Source organism: Ptychodera flava, chromosome 4 (genome assembly GCF_041260155.1).
Source record: "Ptychodera flava strain L36383 chromosome 4, AS_Pfla_20210202, whole genome shotgun sequence".
Taxonomy (NCBI): Eukaryota; Metazoa; Hemichordata; class Enteropneusta; family Ptychoderidae; genus Ptychodera; species Ptychodera flava.
In genome coordinates this window covers 37694432-37714798 of record NC_091931.1, presented here as the reverse complement: position 1 = coordinate 37714798, position 20367 = coordinate 37694432, and the positions used below count along the sequence as shown (strand labels likewise).

Here is a 20367-nt window from a genome sequence, read left to right as displayed (position 1 = left end):
ATTTTTTCCGAGGGATAAGAAAAACTGTGAATTAGCATCAGAATCATTGAGCAAGAAGAAGAAGAAGAAGAAGAAGAAGATTTTGATTTTTCAAATGAACGTTTATTACTAAAATTAAACTCCTGTACAGAAAAGTTCATATCAAATCATTTCAATTTTTGAGACGACAAGCATAACTGAAATCAGCAAATTAGCAAATGATGATCAATTACTGAAAAAAACTAAGCAAAGTTGGGCTCTATAAAAACAGCAAAAACTGCAACATGGCTATGACACTGAAGCTGAAGCCATTACTGAGTTATTTACGTGTAGATATTGTGTCCAGCTAGGTTCAGTGCTGTCACCTATTTTGTTTTCCATGTTTGTAAATGATATTGGGGAAGCACTACAAAATATACATTTTTCGGGAGTCGATATTGGTGTTTTGAAAATTTATTTAATTACTTTTTGCAGACGACCTTACCTTAACTAGTAGTTCTAAAATTGGTCTACAACGTTTATTCAACAAGTTGTATGGTTGCTGTAATAAGTGAAAACTGTCTGTTCATATTGATAAAACTAAAGTTATTGTATTTAGGACGGATGGAAGCCTTAAGAACTATGAGAAGTGATTTTATGATGGAAAAGGGTGGTAGTTACTTCTTTTCAAAGTTATTTGGGCATCGTTTTATCCTGGACTGGGCAAAGGTTCCAAGCACAGAAATGCTTAAGTGACCGGCCAACATAGCGCTTTTCAGCTTGAAAAGTTGTTTGTGTACGTTTGGAACCCTTCCACCAACACTGGCTTTAAAAATTTTCGACAGTAAAATCTTGCCAATCCTCCTCTATGGCTTTGAAATCTGTGGATTTCATCTTGCTAAAGATACGGAAAGGTTTACAATAATATGCTGCTCTATATACTTAGTTTGTACACAAATACTTCAGTTGCTGCCATTAGAGGGGAATTGGGTCGAATGTCATTGAGAGTACCAGTATTTTGTAAGATTATCAAGTATTGGTTAAGAATTGTAAATACGGATAAAAAGAGACTCATTTACAAATGTTACGATTGTCAAATTAAGAATATTGGTGTACAAAAATATAACTTTTGGGCTAATGATGTTCAGTATTTGCTCCAGAGCTATAGCTTTGGAGAAGTTTGGGAGCAGCAAGGAGTTGGGAACGAGACTGTTTTTTTTGAAAACATTTAAACAGCGTTGTATAGACATAGATATACAGCTTTGGTCAAACGAAATGAATGCATCAAGAAAATTAGATAAATATGCCAACTTCAAAAGAGACCTTATTTAAGAACCATATTTAACATGTATTGACAAAGCTATTTTCAAAATTGCACTATGTAAATTTAGAACTTCTGCTCATAATATGAAAATTGAATCCGGGAGCAAGAACAATATTCCAAGGGCTTTAAGTATATGTGAAATGTATGAAGGTGACAACATCGAAGCTGAGTTTCACTTTTTACTTGTCTGTCCACTGTATAATGAGCTGAGACAGAAATATATTCCATAATATTACTTTAATTCACCTCTTGTACATAAGTTCAAGATACTTTTATCATCTCATAATACAAATACACGAAGGAAACTCAGTAGGTTTATTTTTAATGCCACAAAACTCAGAGTTGACGCTATTAACAATTAAGATAATATTTTTATCCATTGCTTTGCTGTCATCTGTACATTTCTAGCGATCAGTCTATAATTTATGCTTTTTTATTTGTACATTTTGGCCGGAGGCCATCAGTACTGAAAATAAACTTATCTATCTATCTATCTATCTATCTATCTATCTATCTATCTATCTATCTATCTATCTATCTATCTATCTATCTATCTATCTATTTGAAGCGAGACGGAGATAACTGGTGAAAAGGCAAACAGGTAGCTGTATCACAGCAACATGAGGAAAGATACCAATTGAATCTGAAAAAAACACAATTTTGTCATTGACAGAAGGCAAGATGAGAGGTGCATTAAAAATCTCCACTGAATAGGAGTAAGCAAAACAAATTTCCGAAAGAAGAAAAGAGCGACAGAAATTTGCAAAGAAATAGAACAAGAACACCTTATATCTTGCAGAAAAATGCCGCCTAACCGCCAATGAGAAGAAGAAGAAGAAGAATGAAACCACTATGGGCCCACGCCCCATAGGCTTGGGCCCCTAATTATACTATCGATCAATCATTAGCTTCTAGGTCATATTTGCTTCCTGTACACATGTCCTGACCATCCCCGTACACAATGGTCTTGAACCAAGTAGTGGGAACGAAAACGATAAAGACGAATTCGAATTTTCAAAGCCAGCGACGTTAACCATCAACGTCATTGTCATATAGTTCTCGACACTCCGATAAAGGCCCTGTCACCTCAGTGAATCAGACACTGCAAATGGTAATGATTGGAGACTTAGCAATCCCATCAACGTCAATGTCACATAGTTCTCGACACTCTGATAAAGGCCCTGTAACCTCAGTGAATCAGACAGTGCAAATGGTAATGATTGGAGACTTAGCAATCAACTGGGAGTGTCACATCAAAACTACTGACGCACTAGATAAAAACTATAATCTTGAACGCCTTGCAGTAGAGGTTATGTATTTCTGATAGGATGGACGTGACATGCACATTTAAATCATCTGTCAAATTGACTTGACAGGTATAGAGACAGTAATTCTTCAATCTCAACGATGCAAGCCTATCAACTGTTACAATTCTTGAAATTTAATTAACTTCTACAATTTGGAAAATCACGAATCTCGAGGGTTATGAATCCTTCCATCATGAAAAATACTTTGTACACACACACTTATGCTGTCAAAGTTTCAACTCTTTTTAAGTAGAAATACGGTGGAGTTTTGGTTCAATAACACTTTGCATTTTGATGGTGAGTACTTGACAGGTATTCGGAACTATTCGCGATATTAAACGGCGGTATTAAGATAAAGCAAAGAGTAAGGGCGGGACTGTTTGTAACCAACACACACAAACAAAATCAGGATTATTCATTTTGGTTTGATTATTAGTTTTTTATCCGCCTAAACGCATGTTAAGCGGAACACTCGTGTATCATATAGAAGCGATTTTTCTTTGCCGCTCGAGTCGGTACTGTCGACTTTAGCTTGTCAACTGCCATCTTGATATCCCAATAGTTAGACAATGCGTAGTGATTTTACCCTGGCAACAGTTACGATGTTCAATATCTTTCTATTAGAGCTGTACGTGTATTGTTCATCATACCTTATCACCTCTTTAGGGACATGCGTTGACGACAGACAGTGTCGTAATATTAATTTATGAAACTAATTTAGAGTGATAAGTCGTCTTCATTTGATGAGTAATAACCGTGGAATTTTATGAGAAGGCGATTCAAAACTGTTAAAAGATGGCCTTGAGCAAATTTCGAACTGATCTTTCTTTACCATTCAGTAGAGCGTGACAGACATTTTAATAAAGTGTTCTATTGATTAGCTCATTGTGAAAACTGGCCTTAACAGCATGAGTGAATATTTTAACATGTAAATTTTCATTGTTGCTTTCTATTACTATTCAATACGTGGGTCACTACATAACAAAAATACTTCACGTTATACCAATAATCCTTCGTATTTTTCAGGCATCGTCTTGGTGTCTTTATTTCAAAATACACAAGATATTTTGACTGGGACAAAGGCATTTTTCATTTGATAATATCTATATTGAAGAAACAAACCGTTTTAGTGTGATATAGACTGCCCTTGGCATTTCGGTTATCATTTCATTTCGCTTCCTTGTGAACTCCCTTTAATCCAACTATAAACACATTTATAATGGTTATCCGTTAGAGCGAATGAGTGCCGGGCATATTGAGACGCCTTTCCCGATTACTGAAGCTAGATAACGTCGTGAGGGAATGACTGTTTATTCTCTAAGGGGATTTATCCATATTTCTAGCGTTTTGAGCATAAGACGACGATATATTTGACGTGATTGGAGAGACTCAGGAAAATTAACTCTCTATGGAAATATCCGACCGAAATTACTTAGAGCGTTTACATCTGTGGCCTTGTTATCGTTTGTACATATCGGAGCACTCCCCTTCCACAGATGGCGTCGACTCTTCTAAATCTACGCATCGGCCATTGATTATCAAGGTAGACATTTCTTTTTGGCTTTATTTTTGAAAATCACGACCAACGGGTAATTGAGTTTGCTTGCTGCCTTTGATGCCTGAAATCGTGTAAATGTTTAAACAGAAAGGTCGAGCGAATTCTTCAGTCACTGAAATTGAGTTATTCTGTGTTGTTAGTTCAGTGTATGTTGGAATGACCTGGGCAGGAATATAACGGCAATTTTGATGTAAAGAGGAACGAGCGGCCTGTTCATCAGAGTCAGTTGATGAGAAATGGTTTCTTTGCGCCGTCTCTGTGGTTCTCTATTATGTTTTGTAAATTGGATTACCTCCAGTTTTATTTGATGGCTTTGACAGATTTCCTTTCACGGCGTCGACTGAAACAGAAGTATATATGTCAAATGAGAGATCTTGCCTCATTAAGGTAGTACGCTGAAAATTTACTTTTGGGAACTTACAACCATTCTCTTTCAAAATCAATTTTATGGTAAGAGAGAAAAACATTTGAAAAATTGAAAACTTTAAATTCAAAAGGGCTGTCATCCCTGTTTTAACTTTATGGGCAAAGTACGTTTGCGATATCAAAGAAATAAGATTGCTAAAACGTCATTTACTTCAAGAGCTTTAAAATGAGCTCATTGTCACACAGGTGGTAGACCAGAAAACTATGGAGAACATTTTAGGGAATGAACATCTGTCTCCTTGGCGCATTCTACGTGAAGAGAACTAGTAAGGCCGATGTATAGTTCTCCCGATATAAAATCTCTTAGCACTAAGCACATGTGACATTGCTTTGTTACATACGTGAGAGAAAACGAACAAAAGGTGAACTTAGCAGTTTCCTTTTAAAACGGAGTTTGTAACAAAAAATAAAACTAATCGCTAAGCCAAGGGATAGAATACAAACTGTAAAAGTGTACAGGCTACTTATCTCAGCTGGGACGGCAAAGCTCCAGTCTCAGAGTTGTATCAGTCAGTCGGATGAATGAACAGTTCTTTGGCTTGCAGGCTTGAAGTTGCACAAAGTCCACAGTATAAATCCAGCGTGGCAGTGAAGGTCTTGAAAAGTCTTGAAATTAATACTGCTGGAGTTTCCAAAGACTTGAAGTAACACGCAAGAGACACGATCCCAAAATGTCTGACTGCAAGCTGTGCCGGTCCCATATTTATACTCAAGTGGTTATATAACAGAATATGATAAGAACAATCTAGAACTTCTAATAAGAACAATCTAGAGATTCTATTGATATGTTAATTACTGCTCCAAATTTATCTCCCCACACGACTAATTTAATTTCAAGAACATTCCAAACATGACTAATTGCATTCAAGGTCGTGAGGTTGTGAAGAACAGTGACCTTGAGAATGTTGTAGACTAATTAAACTCAGCTCATGAGTGAGGGGGACCTACATAAGAACATACTATAGCGCTTCCATGCAAATCAAGGCCTATGTTTGATTTTCCTGGTATGCATTCTCTGCACCGCACGTACTGAAACGAGCATGCTTATCCCCGAGATGTTTATTGAAATTTACCAGCAATAGAACAACAATATTTTCAAACGGAAAAGGGTTTGAGCATTTTGTCCCCCAATTTTCGTTCATTTGCTTCTAAATTGTTTACTCCTAAACTCTTTGTTCTCTTGCAGTTTTGCGGTTGGTAAGGTCTCGTGGATTACCAGGTTCCGTTTTACCTCGATCGGAAAAATAATCTTCTCGTATTTTACCCCCGCACAACAACGTGCTAACCCTGTCCCAATTTTCGAAAGATAAAACAAATAATTTATATAATGCAATGCGTCAGATACATGGTACGAGAATAAATTTGCTAGAATAGCCATTAGAATTGTATACACTGATGACTGCTAGGGATACAATGAAGATGACATGAAAGAAATGGATTAGTGCATTAGTGTCAAAGAAGGTTGAAATGCATTGAGTGTAAACTGTCATGAAGAACAATCATGTTCCCTGTATATTTGTAGAACTCTTAAAACTAGACACAGATTTGACCCATCAAACATTGTATCTTTCTCTTCGCATGTGCGAACTCTTTCCTCTCATTTTGCCATTTGTTATGTAGGGTCTTTCCCCCACACTCATCATGACCTGAGTTCAATTAGTCTAGAACATTCTCAAGGTCACTGCCCTTGATGACCTCACAACCTTGAATTCAATTAGTCATGTTTGGAATGTTCTGGAAAGTTGATTAGTTGTGTAAGGGAGATAATTTTAGAACAGTAATTAGCATGTCAATAAAAGTTCTAGATTGTTCTTATATGCCTTTATAAAAGGGACGTGCACAGCTTCCAGTCAGACTTTTGGGATCGTGTCTCTTGTGTGTTACTAAACTCCAGCAGTAGTCATTCTCAAGACTTTTCAAGACCTTCACTGCCAACGCTGGATTTATACTGTGGACTTTGTGCAGCTTCAAGCCTGCAAGGACTGTTCATTCATCCAACTGACTGTTACAACTCTGAGACTGGAGCTTTGCCGTCCCAGCTGAGATAAGTAGTCTGTACACTTTTAAGCTTGTACTCTATCCCTGACTTAGCAGTTAGTTTTATTTTCGTAATAAATTTTGTTTAAACGTTAACTGCTGAGTTCACCCTTTTGTTCGTTTTCTCTGCACGTAACAAAATTGGGGGCTCGTCCGGGAGACGAATATTTTGAGCCGTTTGCCAACATTTTGACAGCCTTTTCAAAACTACTGTATACTGTGAACTCAGCGAAATTCAATCATGGCGGAATTTAAGCCAGACGAATTTATGGATGACCTTGATCAGGACACATTTAATTCCCTCAGAAAAGACAACCTCATAGCACTGGCCAATTTCCTTAAAGTAGAAGTCAAAAGATCTATGCGCAAGCGAGAAATTCAATTCAAGATTGCAAAACATTTAGTTAATTCTGGCCATTTTGAAGAGTCTGCCTTAAAAGATTATGAGCCTGAGTCTTCCTTCGAACTCAAAAAATTAGAATTAGAAATTCAGGCAGATTTGGAGCTTAAAAAAATTGGCATTAGAAAAAGAAAAAATACAAATGCAATTACAAATGAAAGAAAAAGAATTGCAAATGGAAGAAAGGCAGAGAGAGAAAGATAGGCAGGAAAGATTAGAAATGGAAGAAAGACAAAAGAGGGAATTGGAAATGAAAGAAAAAGAATTGCAAATGGAAGAAAGACAAAGGGAGAAAGAAAGAGAGGAAAAAGAAAAGGAAAGAGAATTAGCAGAACACCGACTGCAGTTAGAAATGAGACGTTTAGAGCTTGGAAAGTCAGGAAAATTCTTCCCTTCAGACAATTTTGACATCACTAAGCATTTCAGGTTAGTTCCCCCTTTCCAAGAAAAGGATGTTGATAAATATTTTCTCCATTTTGAGAAAATTGCTCAGAGTCTGAATTGGCCTAAGGAGTCCTGGTCTATGCTTTTGCAGAGTGCTTTGGTGGGTAAAGCCAGAGAAATTTACATTCAGTTGTCAGTAGAGCAGGCTTCAGATTATGATTCTGTGAAGGAATTAATTCTCAAGGGCTATGAGTTGGTGCCTGAAGCTTACCGTCAGAAATTTAGGGATTGTGAGAAGGTGAAGGATCAAACTTATGTTGAATTTGCTCGAACAAAAGAACAACTGTTTGATCGTTGGTGTTCTTCGGAAAAGGTCAGTCAGAATTATGACAAATTACGACAACTTGTTTTGATTGAGGAATTTAAAAGGTGCATCCGGAGTGACATCAAGACGTTTATCAATGAACAAAAGGCAGATACATTAGAGGTTGCTGCACGTTTGGCCGATGATTATTCATTGACCCACAAATCTTCATTTCTCAGCAAACCATCCCAGTCCTTTTCCTACAGAAACAATGCAGGTAAATTTAACTCCTCCTTTTCATCCAAGAATTTTTCAAAGGAGAGTAGGAAATCAAATGACAACAGTTCACAAATTCAAGTAACACTTCCACATCATCAAATCCCAAGTCTCAATCTCCTTCTGAAAAACAGTTTGGTACACTTTCTTGTAATTATTGTAAGAAAGACGGCCATTTAATGTCAGAGTGTTTCAAATTGAAAAGAAAACGTGAAGGTCAAAGTGGTCAAAGTGGATCTAAGCAACCGGCTTTATTTCTTCATCAACTCAATTAGAGTCTAATAATGTGTGCAACACATTTTCTGAGGTTAAACCCCTCTTATCCCCAATTAATGAGGTCAAGGTCAATTCTTCTCAAGATAGCATTATGGGTATTTTCGAACCATTTATTCATGATGGTTTTATATCACTTTCTAGTGATTTCTCTTCCGCTACCCCTGTCAAAATTTTAAGAGATACCGGGGCTTCCCAGTCTCTTTTGTTGGCAGATACCCTGCCGTTTTCTGAAAAGTCATTTTCAGGTTCTAAAGTTCTTATTAAGGGGGTAGATTGTAATGACTACATTCCTGTTCCTCTCCATAATGTCTATTTGTCTTCGGACTTTGTTTCTGGACCTGTGACTTTAGGTATTAGGCTTTTTTGCCTTTTGAAGGGATTCACCTTCTTCTCGGAAACGACCTTGCTGGGGACAAGGTCATTACTAATCCACTTGTGACTGATAATCCTAGTTTAGATCAAAATCCAGAGCCAATAGAGGAAGACATTCCCGGCCCTTTCCCATCATGTGCCATTACTCGAGCCATGTCAAGAAAACTTCTGAGAATCAAAATACTCTCAAAAATAATGTCACAGATGTTGACTTAAATGACACCTTTCTCAGTCAGGTGTTTGACACGGATCATTCCGTTATCCCTCGAGGATTTGAAACTTCCAGTAAAACTTCTGCTGACCAAAGTCAGACATTTTCTAGATCAAATCTCATTGCAGAACAACACAAAGACCCAGATATTTTGTCTTTGTTTGACAGGGTAGATGATGAAGATAAAACTTCAGATAGCTCTGTTTCCTATTATACAAAATCTGGTATTCTCATGCGTAAATGGAGACCTCCAGATGTCTTGGTTGATGACGATGGGCTATAAAACATCAAATTGTGGTTCCAAAGCCCTATCGTCCTGAAATATTGCGCCTGGCCCATGAAACGCCCTGGGCTGGTCATTTGGGAGTAAGGAAAACTTATCATAAAATTCTCAGTCACTTTTATTGGCCTAATCTCAGGCAGGATGTACACATTTCTGTAAAACTTGTCACACATGTCAGATGGTAGGAAAGCCAAATCAGACCATTCCAAAGGCCCCTTTACAACCAATTCCTGCATTTCAAGAACCATTTAGTAGGATACTAATAGACTGTGTTGGGCCCCTACCAAAAACAAGATCAGGAAATGAGTACATGTTGACAATTATGTGTACATCAACTCGGTTCCCAGAAGCCATACCACTGAGAAATATAAAGACAAAGACTATAGTGAGAGCTTTAGTCAAATTTTCACTTTATTTGGCCTCCCTAAATGTGTCCAGTCCGATCAAGGCTCCAACTTTATGTCTGGAATTTTTCAACAAGTAATGGATCAGCTAGGCATTAAACAGTATAGGTCATCCGCCTATCATCCAGAAAGTCAGGGTGCTCTTGAGCGATTTCATCAAACTTTGAAAAACATGATTAGGACCTACTGTTTTGACACAGAGAAGCAGTGGGATGAAGGAATTCATTTTCTGCTCTTTGCTGTTAGAGAGTCAATTCAAGAGTCTCTTGGTTTTAGCCCATTTGAGCTTGTATTTGGACATACAGTCCGTGGCCCACTTAAGCTCGTTAAAGAGAAATTCCTATCAGACGATGATGATTGTCTGAATATTTTGCAATATGTGTCAGACTTTCGTACAAAACTCTCTAAAGCATGTGAATTAGCCAGAGAAAATCTTGAGTCATCTCAGCAGTCAATGAAAACCAAATATGATAAAAGCACCTCAAAACGGAAGTTTAAACCAGGTCAAAAAGTTCTTGTTCTACTTCCAATTCCTGGCAAACCACTCCATGCTCGTTACTTTGGGCCATACCTAATTGATAAGAAATTGAGTGATTTAAATTACATCATAATAACACCTGACAGGCGAAAAAAAACAGCTATGTCACATAAATATGCTTAAGCCATATTTGGATAGGGATAATCCTACTATAACTCAGCCTGTCAGTGCAGTCAGTTCAAACCATTATGAAGATAGTGATACTGAAACTGACTTGAGTGAAAATACTCTAAACTCAAAGCTGGGCTCGGTCAAGCTTCAGAACTCAGAAATCCTGGAGAAGCTGGAGTCTACAAAGTTGGCACACCTCCAGCCAGAACAACAACAACAGGTGAAAGAACTGCTCCATGAATATAAACACCTGTTTCAAGATGTTCCAACAAGGACAAACGTCATCTATCACAACGAAGATGTCTGCGACAGTCATCCAGTGGAACAACATCCAGACAGACTGAATCCTGCAAAAGCGGAATATCTCCAGGAGGAAGCAAAGTATATGCCGAACAATGACTTTATCGAACTCAATAAAAATAACCGGACTTTGCCATGCATACTTTATGCCAAATTCAGTGCCATTTCAAGTTTTCCAACACAAATTGCAAGAAGATAGTCATGGGACATCCTGTTTGCTACTTTTCACACAAATTTAACAAATCCCAGAGAAACTACTCTACAATTGAAAAAGAGTGTTTATCTTTGATATTAGCCTTTACAGCATTTTGAAGTTTATGTTACTTCTTCAAATCAGCCAATAGTGGTTTATATTGATCACAACCCTCTTGTTTTTCTGCAGAAATTCAAAGGCAAAAATCAGAGATTGCTAAGATGGAGTTTAATGTTACAGGAGTTTAATCTTGACATCAGAAATATCAAGGGAAGAGGCAATTTAATTGTAAACTGTCTCCCTCGTATTTAGAGTTTATTGTTGTTCACTTTCAAGAAATTTACTTTAGAGTAAAACAAATTTGAGTACTTAAATCTTTTTCAAGATTACATTTGCAAAAGAAAGAATTTTCTTTGAAAAATTTTCTTTTTTTGAAGAGGGGGTGTGTTATGTAGGTCATTTCCCCCACACTCATCATGACCTGAGTTCAATTAGTCTAGAACATTCCAAGGTCACTGCCCTTGATGACCTCACAACCTTGAATTCAATTAGTCATGTTTGGAATGTTCTGGAAAGTTGATTAGTTGTGTAAGGGAGATAATTTTAGAACAGTAATTAGCATGTCAATAAAAGTTCTAGATTGTTCTTATATGCCTTTATAAAAGGGACGTGCACAGCTTCCAGTCAGACTTTTGGGATCGTGTCTCTTGTGTGTTACTAAACTCCAGCAGTAGTCATTCTCAAGACTTTTCAAGACCTTCACTGCCAACGCTGGATTTATACTGTGGACTTTGTGCAGCTTCAAGCCTGCAGGACTGTTCATTCATCCAACTGACTGTTACAACTCTGAGACTGGAGCTTTGCCGTCCCAGCTGAGATAAGTAGTCTGTACACTTTTAAAGCTTGTACTCTATCCCTGACTTAGCAATTAGTTTTATTTTCGTAATAAATTTTGTTTAAACGTTAACTGCTGAGTTCACCCTTTTGTTCGTTTTCTCTGCACGTAACACATTGGCGACGCAATGTCAGAATTGGCAAATTTTACACTAAATGTAGTACGCCCCCTCGGAATTGAATGTTTCAACTTCAGTTCAAACATTCTGTTTGGAAACTGAGAGAGAGAGAGAGAGAGAGAGAGAGAGAGAGAGAGAGAGAGAGAGAGAGAGAGAGAGAGAGAGAGAGAGAGGAGAGAGAGAGGAGAGAGAGAGAGAGAGAGAGAGAGAGAGGTGTTCAGATCCTTTTTCATTTGTTTTTATTAAGCAATCAGAATACATCTTGTTTTCCATCTCCGTATAAATATTGTTACTGACGTCATTCACTTTGTCATCTGACCTATATATCTACATTGCAATTGTTATATAATATGTCAAAGGTCATACCGTTGGTACCTTTCGCTTTGTGACCAATGAGTCAAGAAGTTATGAACAAAGCCATCAAAATGATAATAATGTTGACGTAGCAGTGTGAGAGCGTCTGATCACGCATGTTGTCCACTAGTATAATTGGCTGATACGACGATTTTAATTTATGCAATTCAACACTGTATATAAGATGCACACTAACGAATTCAGGCAAAGTACACATCAGAACAGGTCCACCATTCAAGGTTAATAAATTATTTACCAGGTCCAAGGAACAATTAGAAAATGACAAACACAAGACTTTGAGCAATACTATGTTTATATATACCGACGACCTCTCGTTGGCTATTCCCGATATGAGACAGTGAACTGTAACACATGGTTGAGAATCCGGGTATACAGAGCAAAGATTTAGTTAGAAAAGGTAACATCGAGCTAGTGGATGGCCTTTTCAAATAATTTATAGTAATGGCAAAGTTGACGTATCGGTCATATTTAAAAGTGAATGGCCTCTGTAACAGTATGTTGTGACATAGAACACTACACCACAAGGTATACAAAGTATACGGAAGATACAGTAGAAATGCATAAAAAGTTACAAATAATGGCGTTTATGACCTATGACCCCTTTCACTATCGATCGAATATCCTGTAGCCATATACAAATGAGTTAAAGCGTGCCTGATTAATGAAAGACCTTGCATGCATCGAATATCCACAGCATCTTTTGATGAATTCAGTCCCGATGGTCTGCTCAGTCTCTGCCTTTGATTAAGTTGTCTTAACTGATCACACACATAATGATGTGCATTTGCGTGTGTACTATTAGCGCTTTTCTGGCCATTATTCGTATACACTAAATGTCTAACAGGTTTCTTATACGAGTACAAAACTATGCACGTTTAGTTCTTAGCGTGAGCACAAAATATACGTAGAGATAACCTTTGGAGAGAAACAAAAATCATTAAAACAAATGCTGATAATGATTAGCTCAAGTAACTTTGTAACATTTTTAGTTCATCTTATAAACTGGTTGACAATATCACAAACAAATTTGTTTGCAATATATTGCTTTTTAGCATGTACAGTGTCAAGACTTGCACAGCATGAAACGATTGGGCGATAACACCAAAAGATAAAATGAATACATTTAACGTGTGTAATATATAGGATCAAGATCTTAATTAGTGGAGTATCCATGATTAAACTGGATTTTACGAACGAAGAGCACAGCAGTTCGACTCTGATGAACATTATTTCACTAGCAACATAAATACGTGTGTGAAACGTTCAGATGCTTGTTGTTGTCGCGAAGTTGACGTAGCTAGTCGCCTCATTTTACATATAGCATTTCACCGCGCAAGTTTATTCTGTCTTCCTTGCAGCAGTAAAAAATTAGAAATTGGAGATCGGAAATGGCGCTCTTAAGCGTTTCCAAGCCACCAGCCGAAGTGCAATAGACGATGTTCCGCTGATTGCGAGATCTCGCGAGACTTTCATACATGCCCGTAGACACAGATTTCCAGCTTAGTAATACAAGTCAAATTTTGTATGGAACTAGAAAAAGTGCAGAAATGAGCAAAGATTGCAACTTCATATATTTTATGCAGTGTTTAACGTAATTAGCGACTTGTCCTGTTTTACGCAGTTTGTCCTGTGTTGCGAGAACACGTCCACTGCGAACCACATATTCTCGCGATATCTCGGAATGTCTCGCGCGGTTCGGAACATGCCGAAGTCTATTGGGATACCTGTCGTTACAGAATTGGTAATGTTCGTTTCTGTGGTATTTACTTTCAACTACCACACGTTGCAAGGAAGTGAATGAGCAACAATATGACGTCATCAATGAAGAATTTTACGGGCCTTTTCTACCTTTTCTGTCTTTTCGATTGCCTGATCATTCGAGGTCACTGACAGTGTTCATCGTGACTTGCATGCGAGTTACTTAATATCGCAGTTATGTCTGTGAGCGTAGAATCAAATCAATTTGCAACTAGTTGAGAAATAATGCCAAGATTTTAAGAAATCTGTTTCATGATGAATTAAATCGTTCCATATGCCAAATGTTTGTATACTGCTTCCCATAATCTTGATTCTTAGTGTTAAAAGCTACCACGAAATACTCACATGATCTGCTGAAATTATGAAAAGTTTCTAACAACAAGATGTCGTCTGCTGCGCGTCTTGCGTCTTATATGCGCATGTTCAGCTGTTGTAGAAAATTCTTAATACTTGTTTCATTAGTAGAAATGGGTAATGTTCACTATTTGGAATCACGTTACAATACAATACGCAGTCATGGTTTGGGGTCTACCTTTCGTGCCAGTCTTTCTCTCCGTCCGTCCAATTCAAAGACTTGAAAAAACAACGATTTAGAAATGATTTGCTGTGAAATAATAGTGTCCGCAGAGACACTTAAACTGCAGCTTTTCAATGTAACAATTGTATGAAATATTGAACAGTTATATGTATAGGGGCCACTGGAACATGTGAAGAGACAATTAGTCACAGAGTTCTTGATGACGCCCAACATCAAAACATTTTCATCGAATTACACTGAAAATAAACCACTTGCGATAGGTTACTTTAGCATTCCCAATTAACTAATTTGTATCGTCACAATATTACCACATGATGGCAAGCTATAAGATCTATTAAAATGTTACATTATTTAAGTGCTTTGCACATTTAACCAATTATTTCAGTAATGGTTCTCGACATTACCCTAGAGATCTAGATCTATTTTCGGTCCATATAACGAAAGATAAGAGGCACATTGACTCTCCACGCTTGAACGGAAATTGGCGAGATTGGAATGGGGTCAATTCTGATCTCAGCTGTATGCCTTTTAATACAAAATGCATTGATCGAAAGAAGTTTAAGCAAGCATGTCTAGGATTTTATAACTGCAGAGCGATCCCTTTGATAAACTGTAATTCAATCCCACCACGTTGTACAGAAAAACATTCTGTACAAACAGTTCAAACCAACACTCATCTTATATACATTTAATCCGTCATTTTTATATTTCCTTTTGGTTACTTATCGTCCAATTTTCTAACATTTTTAACGTTATCAATTTCATTGTATTCGCTTTTACTGTTTTCAGGGTCCCTGCTTTCACCCTTCAAGGTAATATGCAAATAAGGAGTCACAGAACGAAATATGCGGATGAAGGATAAAAATTTCCTGAAATGCAATGAAGCAATTAAATCAAAATGGCCGCTTATCCCTTCTAACTGGATATAACAATTTCCTCAGAAGATGTGGGCCGAATATCCTATAGTCCGGAAAATGCCCGGAGGTGCATTCAGGCTTAAGCACGTTTCACCTCTTATTTGAGTATCATGCAAACTTCTCCTTTCTGTCTCTTGTATCTTCAACTCCCTTAAGGTCTTATCTGCTGTATCTTCAGTTCATAAAGTCACCAGACCGAAAGATATTGTTCTTATGGATATATGCTGAATACGATGGAGGAAAAGTAACGCAATAGAACTTTTGACGTGTGTCCCTGACAAATTCTCCATGTTGATGTAACATGTTCATGATATTTTTTCTGGCGGGTTCTAGAGTTTGCACTGACAGAGGATACGACGGAGCGATCGTCTGAACTCGTGGATCGCGTACGCGTAGCAAATCGGGTCTAGAGCACTGTTAATGTAGTAAATGAAGTAGATGATACGGTACAGCACTTCATGTTCACATGTCGGACACAAACTGAAAACTAAAGTCATCACTTGGTAAGGTACCATACACGCAGTTATAGCAAGTACGAGTGTTGTTACTGTCTTGAAGGCTTTGTTATCGCCAGCAGACTGCGTCCTTTTAACTTTATTGCCCCAGCCACCCTTCTTGTGTGTAGCATTTTCTATTTGCTTTCTGTGTTTTACTGGACGGGAAAACTGCGCTTTTGTTTCGCTTGCGGCCGTAGAACCCGCCTGTACAGGCTCGCTATGTATCGTATCGCACGCGATGATCTTGTCGTTCTCATCCTTGGGGTCAACTGTTTCAGAATCCCTGCCCGTTCTAGTGGCACTATTTTTAGTCGTCTCAATCAAACCTTCTATATCGTTGCCATCGGCCTTTCTTAAAGCAACTTCTCTGCTCATTGGCGTACTGTCATAAGTGGCATCGGCCAACTCCATGGAATCCGAATTGTCATTCACAACTGTTAGTTCCGATTCAGCTTTGTTCTGAGTGTTTTCACATCCATTAGCCTCGTGTGCCTCATTAGGAGACCCGGCTTCATCTGTACGTCTACGAGCCCCTAGATGTGATCTTCGTGTCTGTATAGAGCTCTCCGACAGCCTATGGAAACTGGCATTTTCATCGTCCACTCCCGTGAATGTCTGGTTATCGTAATGAAAACGGCGGTGATCACACGAATCTCCGTCGCCACTGTTGATGCATACCTTTGCAACGCTGATACTTTCAAGTTCAATTATGTCTCCCGATGCTGTTTGACTGCCGTTATCATTTGTCTCCCTGTAGGCCTCGCCAACGAAGTGTGGAGATTGAGAATAGTTTGATGTGCTGCCTATGTAGTCATCTGATGGCGTTGCTAATGACTTCTGTCCTCCCGGGACGCCCTTGCCTTTTTGCGAAATGACAGCTGACGATGCTTTTACGGATGGAGCTTGTATGTTCTGTGCGGCAGTGTTCAAATCATAACTTCCGATTTCGTGTTTCTTCCTGGTTATTACTTCACTGGCCAAGCAGTAAATACGAGCGTACAACACGACGAGGATCGAAAATGGCAACCAGAACCCCAGAGCCGCCTGCGTCCAAACGAACCAGCTGTGATACGCAAAATCCACTTTGCAGTACTCTACCGCGATGTCGTAGCTGCCGCGAAAGTTCGGCCAAAGCACGATGGGCAAGGCGTATAGAACAAAGGACGCCATCCAAATAGCAGTGATGATGACTTTTACCCTCTTTGACGTGATGGATGCCCGGTGCTTGAGAGGATTATTCAGCGATTTGTAGCGATCCACGCTGATTATAATAATGGTATACATAGCGACGGTACAAACCAGGAAGTCCGTGAACAGCCACAGATTACAAGCAACTCGCCCGAACGGCCAATAACCGATCGCAGCATATACCGTGAACCCGGGCACAGCCGTTAATCCAACAACGAAATCCGCCACAGCGAGGTTGATGATGTAATTATAGCTTAGTTTTTGGATTTGACGATTGTAACAGAAAATCATGATGACGAGTAGGTTGCTGAAAATAATAAACAGGCTTAGAAGGCCTCCGACAACTCCTATCAAGACAATCCGCAAGAGACTTTGGTTATCTTGTCCATGAAAACTGGTGAACGTCCCATTTGTTACCGACTCGGTCCAGTTGAGATTTGTGGAGAGCGTGTGATTGAGAGTAAACGCGACAAACTGCATTATGTTCCCTTCAGTAATGTATTATTCTTCAAGAGATGAGAAGTGCGTTTATCAAATGCTGTGCGATCTTTGGGTATGAACACCGTCACTCCTTCGTCTTGAATAAATGTCATACCGCAATATCGAGTCGGGATTGACTTGTGTTTTCGTCGCACACTGGACTAAACAGACCACTAAATGAGATCATCGAATTCACTTTCAAAGAGGGGAATTGCGCAAGCGCACTTACGGTAGGATATTCTGAATTCAGATCACCTACACATTTGTCCTCAAATACGGAAGCTCGTCAGTCAAAGATCAGCAGTCCTGACAGTGACGTCAGCAACACTGTTGAAGAGTCAAAGACAATTTAAAATCAAATATATATGCTTTTATCCCTTTGTGGTATCACAATGAACTTCGTTTGATTTCAATCACCGTAGCAACAATTTCACGAGTCACGTTGAGGCCATAGTGATTTAACTATATAAGTGAAAGAGTGGAGTGGCATTCTTGTGTTTGTCGTTACCTCAATATCAATTTGAACAGAGATTAGAAACCACAGAGGATAAGTTGACTCGCATACTTGCATGTGTTATTGATGCGCATTAACCATCGAGACGAATGATATTTATTCTTGATTTTCTTTCCTTCTGATCCACTTCAGTAATATATTCTATTGCAAAAAAATACCGCTGCCTTATTCTTAGAATTTCGTGACGGGAAAAGCAGTTTTGACAAGAAGTAGGCCTAGTTGCTGTATTTTTTCCTATATCCATTGGTGTTATTATGGCGCTTAGCATATCAGAGCTTCCTGCAGCAGTAAGACCTATTTTATGCTAGTACAATCATCACCAAGATCATGTTATTGTTTTGGTATAATACGGTTTACAAATTAAATGAAGGAAATTTCCCAGTTCTGAAGAACTGAAAATATCTAAGCAATAATGTACCCCCTCCCGGCCCATAATGGACGAAAGCAAACTTTGCACGACATAATGTACGAGGCGGAGCCGCGTACATTTGGGAGTGCAAAGTTTGTTTGAGTCCATTATGGGCTGGGAGGGGTACATTATTGCTATTATTTTATAGTTTTGCCAGTGAATTTGTAGATGTAAAAAACATCTGGGGCCACAATGCTGGATAATCGAAGACATAATCAGTTATAATCTGAGTGTATGACGTCATAGAAATCGCTGGTATTGACAAAGCTATAATATAATAACTGATATCAACATGAACTGGATTATAATCGTTCAATTGCAAGTGACAGTACTTTCCAAGTATAAGGGACGACTTAGTTACCTATTTGAACTAGATTACTCTGGGGCATGTAGCGACAACCAGTATCGAGGACCTTCTGTAACTCGATAAGTTTCATCTCATAAAAGTAATTTTTGTAAGTATATCCCACGATGATAAAACCACTCAATCACGAAGATAAGTCCAAAGAGTTGCAAATTTTATGTGAACAAAATCCCGCTGAACTACAGTCTCTCAATTTCGCAAGTTAATTTTTAGCTAAGATAGCGTGCCGGACGCAAGCCTATAGTCAGCACACAACCACCTAAATGAATGTGCACGTTACTCTGAAAACACAATATCGGACTTTGCTGATATAAGGTCTACTTTAATAGGTGTGTCATAGGTCGTCATAAAATACAACCATTACCGTGTTTGTATGCTGTATGTTTCGGTGTTGTCCAAAACGCTACGAATCTCGGACAGTAGCTGCGCAAAACGATGTAGTTGGACAGGGAACAGTATTTCGTGAATAACCTTAACTTAAAATGTCTATAGTTTGGGGAAAGCGGTCTAAACAGATTCTTGTTGTGAAGGAAATGTTTTCGTTTCCTTCCAATTTACGTTTCCATGCCTGGATATTTTGAGTTTTCGTCGCGTTTGATTTCGATGAGATGAAGTTCTTGTCTTCTAGGTAAAAGTTCTTAACGTTTCAATTTCCGATGGCTATTCCCATTGGCATGTGGTATTGAAGGGTTAGCAGTAATTGAAGCTAAAAACGATATACACAAGTGTTTTTGAAGCAATTGATAGATGAGCGTATTATAGTGAGAAAGTTTATTGTGTCCTGCTCGAGTCTCATTACATCGCCGAGAAAACATATCACTTTGCTAAATCAACTCATAATATTCAAAAGGTAGACTGGGATTTAAAATATAGTAAGTCGTGTTACTCGAAATACAAGAACTTATTATTTTGCCTCATTGCAATTTATAGGCTCGCAAAATAGATATGACATTGAAATCGATTTGAATACCTATTTTGGTTGATTTTAATATCGGTAGAACTGTGCAGTCTGTGTAGGGCTAAAACGGCGAAGAAATAGTACAATAATAATTGTCATATGAATGTATACAATGATGGCACCGCGACGGCGAAAGAACCACTACATAGCGACGCGCCCTCAATCTACTACTCGCTTTATTTTCATTCGGTAGGTTTTCCAATTCATTGCTCAAGGTCATCAAATACACGAAGATCTTTTATCTTTTATGACAACTCCGATGATGGCTAACATTGTGATCTGTAAGAGTAATATACAGGAATTATAAAACCACAGTTCATGATGGAGAGACTCTGCTAAAACAAACCCAAAAAACAAAAATAGTAAACTGAAAATATACTATATGTGTATAGACAACAAGCAGAGTGCAATTGTATCCCATCCAAAGGTGAGTGTAGTAAGAACACATTCGAGCAAACAGTCCGCAATTTTTTAGTGATAGATTCCCCGTAGGTAAAAATTTATTGGTCACTTGACAATCTAAAAACGTAATCTTAGGCAAAATTACCATTACAGTAAAACGAAGCGATATTAAACGATGCGTGGGTCTCTCCATAATAGTCTAAATCGTTATGATATGCGATAATGAAAATATATACGGTATGAATAAAACGTCACTGACAAACACACAGGTACAACAGAATGATGTCAAATT

At 38.3% G+C, this 20367-nt stretch overlaps 2 protein-coding genes across 2 annotated transcripts in view; both read right to left on the bottom strand.

Moving 5' to 3' along the window:
- The window catches only part of LOC139131668 (transcription factor SPT20 homolog), an 81098-nt gene extending 74586 nt beyond the window's left edge, over positions 1–6512 (bottom strand). The window contains exon 1 of the mRNA XM_070697824.1: positions 6394–6512. The gene's annotated coding sequence lies outside the window, so the exon portion shown is untranslated. The remainder of the gene's footprint in view (positions 1–6393) is intronic.
- Positions 6513–15592: 9080 nt separating this feature from the next.
- On the bottom strand, positions 15593–17044 carry LOC139132270 (muscarinic acetylcholine receptor M5-like). Its single transcript, XM_070698657.1, has one exon. It carries the CDS (start codon positions 17042–17044, stop codon positions 15593–15595), a length of 1452 nt encoding a protein of 483 aa, XP_070554758.1.
- Positions 17045–20367: the final 3323 nt, after the last annotated feature.

What these genes read in the sequence shown, in the direction of transcription:
- LOC139132270 (XM_070698657.1), bottom strand. Translation starts at nt 17,044, where the DNA reads ATGTATACCATTATTATAATCAGCGTGGATCGCTACAAATCGCTGAAT.